The 12,104-nt window shown below is 41.7% G+C and overlaps 1 protein-coding gene across 7 annotated transcripts in view; it reads left to right on the top strand.

The window, feature by feature from the left end:
- CC2D1B (coiled-coil and C2 domain containing 1B) overlaps positions 1–12,104 on the top strand; it is a 36,426-nt gene that overhangs the window by 17,119 nt on the left and 7,203 nt on the right. For 5 of the 7 annotated variants that reach the window (XR_008468051.1, XM_054211805.1, XM_054211806.1 and 2 more), the window contains 10 exons: positions 629–741; positions 1,539–1,731; positions 3,993–4,165; positions 4,833–4,958; positions 6,193–6,251; positions 6,503–6,619; positions 7,132–7,205; positions 7,829–7,887; positions 9,737–9,788; positions 11,168–11,267. Coding sequence is in view for 4 of the 7 variants with exons in the window: in XM_054211805.1 (XP_054067780.1) it covers positions 629–741; positions 1,539–1,731; positions 3,993–4,165; positions 4,833–4,958; positions 6,193–6,251; positions 6,503–6,619; positions 7,132–7,205; positions 7,829–7,887; positions 9,737–9,788; positions 11,168–11,267 (1,066 nt within the window). In the remaining 3 variants the exon portion in view is untranslated. The remainder of the gene's footprint in view (positions 1–628; positions 742–1,538; positions 1,732–3,992; positions 4,166–4,832; positions 4,959–6,192; positions 6,252–6,502; positions 6,620–7,131; positions 7,206–7,828; positions 7,888–9,736; positions 9,789–11,167; positions 11,268–12,104) is intronic. The other 2 variants (XR_008468053.1, XR_008468052.1) reach the window with 1 other exon arrangement.

The following is a 12,104-nucleotide window of genomic DNA, read 5'->3' as shown; positions in this document are numbered from 1 at the left end:
TTAAAAGGATAATAAAATAAGAGGATTTTTCTTCACATACTTCACATTTAAGTACTGTGATCCTGCCTTACTTTGCAGCCTCTGTGTTGCTGTTGATTTTCGGCAGAGGCTTAGTGTTATCCAGATGTCAATGATGTGTTGTTTATTACTCCGTGGGTTCGGACTGATTTTCTGCTGGACTGTGTATCAACTAAGGTGAGGCAGCAGTGAGAGGGGGGAAAAAGAGCCAGCAACGCTTAGTACAATCCACTATCCTTCTGTGCAGAAGAAAGAGATTAAATTCTTTGCTGGTTCTGGAGGGATCTCTATTACCAAAGTCAAGGTTGTGAGGTTCCTTGGCTGGCTGCCAGTCAGTCACTCAACTTAGAAAACTGTGCTCCGTTATTGCATCATTTTAGCATCATCCCTTTAAGCCTGTATATCTGTGAGACATCTGATCTTAAGCCCACCACTGTGACTTTATCTAGCAAGGCTTTGTGGCCTTGGCCTCAGTCTAGTTACACTGAATTCTAAAATATATTAGGTGATATATGCTTGGATAGAAATAGCTTTACAGAAAAGGAGAAGTACGGAAGACAGAACATCGGTTTTATGCAATTCTTTACTTCTGTATTCCTTTTCTCCTCAGGATTTCCCCCTCTTCCTGGTGTTGCAGCAACGGATGGTGACAGCACAGTAGCTGCTGTTCTGGAAAGTGCCAGCAAGCTGGCAAACATGGAAGAGAATGATGAAGAGGAGGAGGTTAGTACAATAGTAGATTGTGAAAAAGTTAAAATGCTGTCTCTTGTGGTATGCAGAGATGAGGCCATTGGATTTCCAGTCGAGCAAAGGTGCTGACATGAAATACACCTCCCAGAAGTCTAAAGAGTACAGGATTTCAGTAGTAATTTCAGTTTGCGTTACGGTGTAGAGGAGAGAGAGAGAGATGAGATGTTATTACAGTCAGTACCTACAGAGTCTATGAGTCCAGAGTTTGGCTCTTTCGTAAGTGTCTTGTACGTGGGTTTTATTTTCAAAGCAAACACTTCAGATCCTGGCCACCCCTTTATGTTGTTCTAAAGTCCTTAAACCTGTACTTTGATCCTCCATCCCAGTAGCTCCTATGTTTGTGCTTTCCCAAGATGTTCAACACTTACTGCTTTTTGTTAGGCAGCACCAGCCTTTTGACTTCTCTTTGATTTCTTTATCTCTCTGGATTTGGTTGCTGATTGTTTGTGCTTTCAGACAGAGTAGCTTTTAATGGATGATGTTTTTTCTGCACGTACCTACTTTTTTTGAAATCACTGCCTTGTTGAACATTCCTTTTGTCCCTTTGATAGCGGAGGTTTGATGCCTGTATAGGTCAACTACGTACTGGCGTGGCATGGCTCATAAACCCCCAGAAATTAAAATTTGCTGTCTGGAATGTTATGCTCCCCTCAAAAGTGATACCAGAAGGCTGATATAGTGATAACTATGGCTATTGATGCTTGAGATGCTATCCTCAACTCTGGAATAGATTTTATGCATTTAATGTGAAATTCTTTTTGTTATGCTAGAATGAACCTCTGACACAGGCCCCAGTTGCCAAGAAGCCTGCTCAGCTGCCTGGAAAGCCGACTCAAGTTGTTAAGCCAATTACAGTGCCATCTACCGTAGCTGGGGAGGAGAGCTCTCCTGGGCACGTGAAACGAGCTATGTCACCCTCCACCCTGGACAAGGCAGAGTCAATGGATCATCTCCCACCAGCTGGTAAGGTTGAAGGGATCGTCATTCCCACTGATCCATGGGCAAGTTGTTTGCACTAGTTTAGTTTAATACCTTGTTAAAGACTTCTTTTCATTATATTTTAGATATGAGCCTGTGAATGTGTGGCATAGATTTCCTCTGACAGGAGACTCAATATATGTGTCTGCTGGAGGGCAGATCCAGACCAGCCATGCAGCTTTATTTCACAGAGGCAGCGTGTGTAATTATAAGGGTGATTGGGTTTTTAATTAATTTTAATGTAACAAGTGTATCGATTCATAATGTTTAACTCTGCTCACAGTTGAACTCTACATATACACCCATTAAAATGGACGGCTTGCCAGAGTGAATTATTCATTGATCTAATGCAGCTTCCTGCATCAAGCAGTAGTTTCTGCCTAATGCTTCATGCAAGGACCTCACGCTGGCGTATGTAGACCGTTCATCAGTCTCTAGTCCTCCTGTTGCTAAGGTCACTAAACAGTTGTCTGTTCAAGATTAATTGTACAGATAGTAAGGGACAGGCACCACCTCACGGTGTGATTTGGGCACGCACCAGCAGTGTTGAGGGTCTCACTGTTTCTCTTGTCATGCTTTGGCTATAACCCCATCATTCTTCTTCTATTCTGCCCTGGGTGGCTCCCTCAGAGCAAAGCAGAACTGCCTACTTGGCTGATGTGAGTTGTTTTGCAGAGTGCAAAGGCATTTCGCAGTGCCGCTGTGATTAGCTCATAACTCTTCTCTCTAGAAAATTCCATGACTTGTTTTATAAAGACCACTAAAATATAGTACTTGTCCATTTTGGCTTTGAAAAATCTATGAATCCTCAGGAGGATTTTTTTTGCAATTTTAGCTGACATATTAATCTCTTAAGTGAATTGCCCTAGACTTACGCTGTGAAGGAATTGATAATACCTGATCTCTGGTGTTACAGTAATCTCTTCTGGGTATTTCAAGTATTTTAATATTAGACCATTAAGTGCAACAAGGACCTGGACAGAGTCTTGATTTTTCACAACAAAATGACAGTACTTCGCTATTGTAAAGCTATATTTCACTAGCCAAAGTGCATTCTGTGATCCAAATGTAACCTCCTTTCCCCTGGAATTACAAAGTGCAGCTTAACAGCTGCCCGTAGCTGATCAATCAACTTTGAAAAAAACTGTCTTTTTTCTTGTTGGAGGGCACAAGGCGCAGGGAGATGTGTGAGTGGAGTGGAGCAGTTGCACCTAAGGCCTGTACCAGGAAAGTCAAGGAGCTAAGATCAGTTGGATTAATGGCCTTGCTTGGTCTATTCTCCACAGATTTTCTTTGAAAATACCTGTGCTCTGTGTCTCAGCCTCACAGAGCACACTGTGGGTTTTGTCTCAGTGGAATCTGGGCTAGCTACCTTGTCTAATTAGTTTGGTTTTGGCTGATTGGGCAAATTGCTTCCAGCAGCAGGACAGCAGGCTCTTTTGCGAGGATGGGAATAAGTTGATCGTCATCTGACAGCAGTGAACATAGTGTGAGAGTCATTGGTATACTTGCTTGCTGAGTCAGGCGCCTCTTGCAAGTGTTGTTTAGCTTGTGTAATGTTGAGTAGAGTGCAGTGATGAATACAATATGAGTATCTTTGGAAATGGCTGTAATCAGCTCATGCTCTATCATTTCCTAAGTGAGGTATAGGGAGAGACAGGATGCACTGACCTGTTGCAATGTAAAGCAATCTTTGCTGCCTTGTGTGGTTGTCCTTACTGTTTTGGGAAGGAAAGAAGAGACCCAAAAATTAATAAGAAACTAAGATGGCAAGGAATTATAAATAAGCAGAGGCGGATATGTCTCAGCGTGCCTGCACACATTGGTTCATCTGGGTTTTCTTTGACAGATCAGGGGAGATGAAAGAAAATCAGTACAGAAGATGCTCATAATATTCACTCTCTGTTAGAAGTTAAGATGTCAAGCTGAAAGTTTGATTTCAGCTTCTGCTTTGGACCAGTCAGCTGTACTGGAGTCTGTCTCCTGCTGTAATTACTATTGTGACGCTTCTGAAGTGCTGTAAGGTTTTTTGATGAAGGATGCCATGATAGAAGGAAGCTCGTTTCAATTTCAAGTATCAGAAAAAGAAACTGGCCACGAAACAATTAAATGCAGTAAGGAAATGTCCTTACTTGGTATCTGTGTGTTTACTGAACTTTTTCTGCCTGTAAACTGAGTGTGATAAACCTGTTTCAGGGGTATGGCAGTGTCAGATGAGTGAGGGTTCTTATACAACTGTTTTTCAGCTAGGGAACAGCTGGAATTTCTGGAGAACAGAAAGAAGCAATACATGAAGGCGGCCGTCAAAGCAAAGAAGGAAAATAACCTTGAACAGGCTAAGATGTATCTCAGAACAGCTAAGAGCTTTGACCCAAAGATTGAGCAAGCAAAATGTGGCAAACCTGTTGATATTTCTAAGGTTAGTAGGACTGTTAGTATTCTGCTTTATTTCGTATTCTTGGACATCTAAATGCTTACTTGAAACAGTGAATGATTTAATAGAGATTTCTGGGCACAAATTAAGTTAGTTTGCTCAAGTGAGAAATCTGGGAATTCCTGAGCCCTGAAATTCCCCTACATTTTTTATTTTAGTTTTTGTTTCATTTTGTTTCCTCTGCTGCTCCTCAAATGTGCTGGATTTTGAGAAAATTTAGTCTTCGTGAACCATTTTCTCCTTGATTTACAATGGCACACCTAAACCATGCAGCTTGGAAGTATTCCCTGGGCTTAGGGTGTGAGTGCATCTCTTAGCTGTGTCCTAACTCCATTTTGGGATGAGGATCAGGTGCACGTGATACAATGATGCCCTGGTTTCTCTTGCTATTTGGGTAAGTGGGGAAACCAAACTGCACTGTAATAGCTCTCTTGACCTGAATAATCAGGGAACTAGGCCTGTAAGACATTTTGCAGGGGTTTATGACTTAATCTGTTGTCAGGCAGTGGTGTAAGTAGTGGTTGGGTTGGAATTGCCTTGAGAAGAAAAACAACCCATCTCCCTTCACTGACCTTTCCATACATTCTGACTGCTTTTGCCTGCTTCATTTTTTCCTATCAGAACTCTGAAATGTGGTGTTCTTGTGTTGCAGCTGCCATCACCCCCTACAGATGATGAGGGTGATTTTATCTTCATACACCATGAAGATGTCAGACTGTCTCAGAAAGCAGATGAGGTATATGCACAGCTCATAAAATTGCTGAAGGACCAACATGAGGTGACTCCTTTATCTTTTTTGAAAAAGTTCTGGGCTTGTTTTGTTTTGTTTTTTTTTTTTACATTTTTCTGGCTTTTATTAATATAAAGCAGCTCTGAGGAGAAGGACCTGGGGGTCCTGGTAGACAGCAAATTATCCATGAGCCAGCAGTGTGCCCTTGTCGCCAAGAAGGCCAATGGCATCCTGGGCTGCATAGGGAAGACTGTTGCCAGTAGGTCGAGGGAGGTCATTCTCCCCCTCTACTCTGCACTGGTGAGGCCACAACTGGAGTACTGTGTCCAGTTTTGGGCTCCCCAGTTCAAGAGGGACAGGGAACTACTGGAGCGAGTCCAGCGTAGGGCAACCAAGATGATTATGGGACTGGAGCACCTCCCTTATGAGGAAAGGCTGAAAGAGCTGGGACTCTTTAGCCTGGAGAAGAGAAGGTTGAGGGGGGACCTGATTAATGTTTACAAGTATCTAAAGGGTGGGTTTAAGGAGGACGGAGCCAGGCTCTTTTCAATGGTTCCCAGCGACAGGACAAGGGGCAATGGGCACAAGCTAGAACATAGGAAGTTCCGTTCAAATACACGGAAAAACTTCTTTACAGTGAGGGTGACAGAGCACTGGAACAGGCTGCCCAGGCAGGTTGTGGAGTCCCCTTCTCTGGAGATTTTCAAGACCCGCCTGGATGCAGCCCTGAGGGATGTGCTTTAGGCAACCCTGCTCTAGCAGGGGAGTTGGACTAGATGATCTCTAGAGGTCCCTTCCAACTCTGAAGATTCCGTGATTCCGTGATTATAAGCCATCGTTATTTCTCTGGGGTCTTTTGTTTTTCTTCTAAAATACTTCTGATTTTGTGTGTCCCAAAGTGGAAAATTTTCAGAGTTGGATTCTCTGCTAGTTGGGGTCAGAGGGTGTGCTTGGAGATTGAGACTATCAAGTAATCGCTATTAAATACGAGCACTGAAGTTTGTATATAGTACCCGGATGATTAAACCTAGCCCTTGGGTGAACCTCACACCTAGAAATTAAGTGATTAAAAAGTAATAGGGCAGAACAGCTCAAACAAATGCTCTGCTCAGCTTTGGGCTTAAAGGACTCAGGGTGTGGATGGTTTTGGGTGACTTGGGAAAACTCTTGGCTTTTCTTAAATTAGGTTGTCCTCAACCTCAGAACTGCCTGCCAGTCATGAATCTGCATGTAAGGATCGCTGAGTGCATCCGTATTTGTTTGCTTTTGTTTCTGTTGACAGAGGTGTTTGCAGTATTCCAAGCAATTCATGCATCTGGGAAATGTAGCAGAAACAACTCGGTAAGACGCACTGCCCGCTGTTAATCATCCCACAATGTGGTCAGTTCAGGCTTCAGTCTGCCTGACCCCTCTGAAGATAATGGTTGATAAGCTTCTCATTATGTGAAAGCATCAGTAACTGTGAGGCCTGCGTCTCCAGGTTGCTCTCAGTCCTCTGGTCTGAGGCTTACTCTGTGGCCTGTATCTGGCAGAATGCTTTGATGTTCCGGTACCTGTGTAGCTTTTCTATTGTTTGTTTGCCTTTTCTATAGGTTTGAGAAACTGGCACAAGGTTGTAAAAAAGACATGGACATCCTACAGCTTGCACGAGCGCAAGGAATGGATCCTCCAAGCCATCACTTCGAGGAAAGAACCTTTAAAATGATAAGGTGTGGAAAAACAAATGGATTTCTCAGGCAGACTGGAATGAGTTTTCTGGTTTCTAGCTCTTGTTTAGGGAACTGTGCGCCCCAGCAAACTTGGGTGGCTCAGCATTCGGGTGGTAAACTAGGGTTAGACTCAGCATGCCTGAAAGGACGCTCTCAACAATTTAAATACAAAGAACTTGTTCTCTAACTTCTCTTCTGGGTTCTCTTGTTTTCAAAATATCTTCAGCTTCATCTCATATTCTGCTGCTTCTGCCACTCTTCCATCCTCTGTATTTCTCCCTCAATCCTGTTGCCTTTGGGCTTTGTTCGTGGCACTTCTCTCTATACCCCAGAGATGTTATCATCTCAGTTTGTGCTCTTTCCTTGCTCGTTGGTAATTTATGAACATGATCTATGTATGAGTGCACTATTGAAAAAGATGTGACAAATACCAGTGGCATCCTGGTCTGGCAGTGGATCAGGTGGTGGTGGGCTACTCGGATGAATACACTTTTTTGTCTGTTTTTTCACAGGATATTTTCTGAGCTCAACAGCACAGAAATGCACCTTCTTATTGTCAGGGGGATAAACCTCCCAGCTCCGCCAGGTATGTACTCGAAAGGGCACGTCGGCTTTTTCCTTTGAGTAGCTGAGGAAAGTAGTGGGGAATTATTTTTTTTCTACCTTGAAGACCACTTCAGGAGTCAAGACCTTTGTAGGCAGCACTCATTAAAACAAAATAACCCCATTTCAGGCTCAAGCCCCCCAAAAACCATTAAATGGTATTTGAAAAAACCAAACCAGAAGCCTAAAGATAGTTTGGGTTCCATCTGGACAGAGGGAAGAACTTTAAGTTCAGCTGGGTTCACTCATAACTGGGTAATAGTTTAAGTTTCATGTTTATCTCCTATTTTGTGATGAGTGCCTGCCACCTTATCAGTAGACAGGGGGTTGCTCTTGCCAATGTTACTGCTTTTAGTCCCTTGTTTCTGGGAGCTTGTAAACCATCTGTGCTAGACTGTCTCAGGACTAAGAGCGGCGTTAAGAAAAGTAGGTGTTTTCCTTTGGATGTCAGCCTTCTATGGATTTTGGTTTGATGGATGGGTTTTTCAGTTGTCAAGAGACAGGTCATGAGTCCTACAGAAAATCAGTTAGGTGCTCATGAAAATCCTGCTCAGCATTACAGATACAATGAAAATACGTGTGTTGGCTGGTTGTTGTCTCATTCAGGTGTATCGCCAAGAGATTTGGATGCATTTGTGAAGTTTGAATTTCAGTACCCGAGTGCGGTGAGTGTGTGTCCTGGCTCTTCTGTTCCTCAGCCTGTGACCCTTGCCACTGTATTAGCTTGTGAGGGCTTCAAGGAGGAAGTCTAGGTTTTCTTATAGAAAGGGAAAACACTTGTAGGCATAATGCCTGAATTTATTTTTTAAAAAAATAAAGTTTTTCTGAGAAACAGAACTGATGAATCTGTTTCCTGCAGATTTGAGCTTTGCTGCACCTTTCTCTTGATGTTCTCCACACCACCTTACACTTGGTGGTGTTGTGTCTCCTTCAGGCTTGCATGTTCTGTGGCTGGCTGACCACCAGCTTACTGCTAAACAGCATTCACAGTGCTGAGCCATGCCCACCATTTGCCCCTGAAGATGCTAATCAGACCGTTTTCAGTGTTCGCAAAGTTTGTAGGAGTTCATTTCTTTCAGGGGTGCACTGGTAACTTCAACCAAACACAAGGGCACGCAAAATTGTCAGTAGGGGAGAGGGGCCACCTTGGATGTGACCTCCCTCCAAGTCCCATTCCTTTAAGAAATCAATGTTTTAAAGGCATTAGCTTTTGGACATCTGCTATAATTATAGAAATGGATTGAAAAGGTTAATCTTTGTCATCAAATAAATACATGTGACTCCTGGTGATTTAGTTAGCAAAAATATATATGAATATCTGGAGAAAGGACTTAGGTCATGAGTTTCTGACGTTACTAATTAATACTTATGTGTATATGCATGTATATGTACATAAAAAATATGTATACATATATATATTGCTTCTTTCCTTGAAACTCCCCAGTGTCATTGTGTTCCCCTCACCTTTAAAAGCAGTCTCTGGTCTGAAAAATACTGAAACCATTGAGCTAGAAGGGCTTTCAAGGAGGGCTGTCTGGTCTTACTGTCAGTAGAAGTGCTGGGTCTTATGCTGCTTTCTCTGTAGGGCAAAAGCAATCTTTGCTTTTACAGGATTAATACTTAGCCCTGTGAGAGTACAGAGCCTAGATTTTTACCTCCTAGTAAATTTTGCAGCAATTCCATTAAAATAAATTCAATTACCAGTGGGAGATTGGTGATGGTCAGATCAGGTTTGTGTTTAGGTTTGAGTTACACAAGGCCTCAATGGAGGAGTCCCTGGCGTTAGGGTGGTTGAAGACAGAATTGGTCTGTATGAATTATTTTCTGGGAAATAAGTAAGAATCGGCATAGTTGCTTTTAATCTATTTTTCTTTGTTTTTAAAAAAAAAAAAAAAGCCAGATCTCTGCTGCTGAGACAAACAGTCAAATACACCACCTTTCTCCTTCATAGCTGAAATCAGTTTTGCAAAGTAGCTGCAATAATTAGGTCACGTTGTCCTTGTTCGGTCCCCAGAGATTTAGTTTGTACTCCGCTTTAGGTTAAAAGTTAATTCATTTTGGTGGCAGATTGGTTGTCAGGCAAAATAATAGTAGGGCAATTCCCTGAATGATTTGTGATGAATTCCTTGTGTAGCTTATTATTCCAACTAATGCAGAAGGAAGAGAATTACTGTGTCGTGGAACGTGCACAGTTTATCATATAGTTTAACAGCCGCAGTGAGTGACTTTACGATGATTGGATTGAATTGAGTGTGACCATGTAGCTTATCTGTGGCTCTTACATTTAATGTAATGTTTTGGCTTATTCTTTATCTAGTATTATACTTGTTACCACAATGAAATCCAAATATTTTAGTCTGGAATGTACCATGGCTCTTCTTACCATTCAGATAAACCCCTAAACCTCATGTTTCTTGTATAGGTATAAAAAAGAGCTGGTAATAGAAATGGTTACTGCTTTGTATTTTGAAATAATATCTGATGGTTTTATGTAACGTGTGTCTCTCTTAATAGGAGCAACCTCAAAAGAGTAAAACACCTGTAATTAACAATAACAATTCTCCAGGTTAGTACTTTTTCTGGGACAGAGGGGAAGACATTGCACCTTAGGAATCAGTGGAGAGTAGGCTCGTCTCATACTGTGAATCAGGCCAGAGGGCCTCACATCACCTTTTTTCTTCTTTCTTATGAAAGTGCTTTTTGGAGGGTGATGTCCAGATGTGTTGGCAATTTCTTCACCCTCATCCCAATGTTGATGATAGTTACTGTGTTACGAATTAGCAAAATTATCGCGTTACCGGCCATGCTCCAGCTGTTACTGTCATCCCTGCTGGGAGGTGGGCCAGATAAATTGTTTTCTTTATTAAATAAGTTAAATTATTAATTTTAATATCTCCGTGGATCAGATCTTTTTCAGTCAGATTTTGTGTCCTGTGAGATTGCCAACTCTATCATGATTTTTGCTAATCAGATAACATTTTTAAACCTGACAAAGCATCATTGCAGTAATAGATTTTAATTTTTTTAAGACAATGTATCTTGGAACCAACTAATATTTGTACCTTTTGAAAAATACCTCTTTGTACCTAGCCACCGGTATTAGACCATTGTGCATTTTAGAATTAATCGTCCTGCACTCTGAGTTTGCTTTACTGCTATATTATTTTTTTTTCAATTCTTGCAGTAAGCAGCTGTCTAGTATCCAAACAACTTTGAATTCGGTATCCAAATTACTAGTTGTGAATTTATCTCAAAAGCGATACATATATATGTATATTTCTTTTGAGTTTATATGTATTTTCTGTTAGGAGTAGAAGCTCCGATACTGAGAGCTCTGTTCCAAATCTTCCAATAACTTGATCTGCACTTGCTGAGCGGCCCCTTAGCTTTAGTGGTTTGGGTTCCCAGGCTGGGTAGCACAGCAGAGCAGTCTTTGAACATCAGTTGTACAATGGTGTGAGACTCTGATAAAAAGGTATCCTGTGGTGTAGTTCTTGTCACGCTCATAAATGAAACTGGTGTTAAAACAGTATTAATTACATTAGAAAAATACCCCTTCTCAGTCATTCCAACCTTCCTATGCTTGTTCCTTATTATTTTGTACGTTTTTCTTAGCCACAGACGCTCTGTTTAATTGCTAAAAGACCTAGATTCTCCAGTTTGGGCTCTCCAGTAACTTGTCGCCTCCTCATGACGGCTTAGTTTTTCTGCAGTTTGGTTTCTCTCCCTCTAAAGTGGGGATGACAAATGAATGGTTCCACAGGGCCACTAACTTGTTAATGACTGAAAAAACCTCCTGAGAAGGACGTTCATACGCATGTGAAGTGCCTTGCACAAATGGGCCAAACTGAGAGGAACAGAGGTCTGAGGACCTGCATGTAATAGAGCACTGCATATAGTTTGACTTTCACAGCTTTCTTTCATTTTTCTGTATCTTAACTGTAGAATATAACCAGTTGTTTAAGTTGAACATCAACCGAAATCACAGAGGTTTCCGACGAGCAATTCGGTCCAAAGGAATTAAATTTGAAGTATTTCATAAAGGGTAAGTCCGCAGTTTGCTCCCCCCTCATTGCTTCTCGTAACAGTTGAAAAGAGTGCCGTAACTGAAATGTATGAAGCACAATCTTTAAGCTAGCAATAAACAGTTGTCTGGTTCTCATGTCTGAGAACTCCTTTCAAAATGTGCCTGAGCTCTGGATCTTACCTGTGGGGATTAAAAGAAGGCAGAATTCAGCGAAGTTGATTGATAACTGGCAGATCAGTTGAGGATCAGCGTGTTAAGAGGAGTTGATGAGACTGAGAAGGTAATGATTCAGCTTCACATTGGTTTGACTCTTATCCAATTTGGTTTTGGTTGTCAGGACTAGAAGATTTCAACGTTACATGGGATAACTTTGTAGAATAACGAAGTAGTACTGGCAGCAAAACATTCATAGCAGTAAATCAGATGACAGATGACGGCAGAACTAGTGCCATGGTTTTGTGTTTCTCTTCATTCTGAGGATCTTACAATACTTACTGAACACTGCAAACTGTTAGACTGCCTTGAGAGGGACGGACTCCCCTCATGTCAGAGATCATGATGATGAGATGGATGTTAACAATTGGTAACGTTCAGGGAAATCATCCTTACGTCTAGGCTCATTACTGAGTTATTCAAAATCGGAGTGGCCTATATTCACTAGTCCCCAAGTTGGTTGTGATCCGTGACTTGGGATGTTGGATAACCGGGTTTTGTCTCGGTGGCTCTTTGTGCTATTCTTTGTTTCTCTTACTGGGACATGCAGAAATGATCCATAGCTTCTCCGAGATGCTTTTCAAGTTGTAGATGTTTAAATTTGTGAGCTAAAGTCACATTGTTTTTACTCCAGATCTTCCA

The sequence above is a fragment of the Rissa tridactyla genome, chromosome 8 (genome assembly GCF_028500815.1).
Source record: "Rissa tridactyla isolate bRisTri1 chromosome 8, bRisTri1.patW.cur.20221130, whole genome shotgun sequence".
Lineage (NCBI taxonomy): Eukaryota > Metazoa > Chordata > Aves > Charadriiformes > Laridae > Rissa > Rissa tridactyla.
The sequence above is the reverse complement of the archived record's forward strand: the minus strand, read 5'-3'. Positions and strand labels throughout refer to the sequence as shown.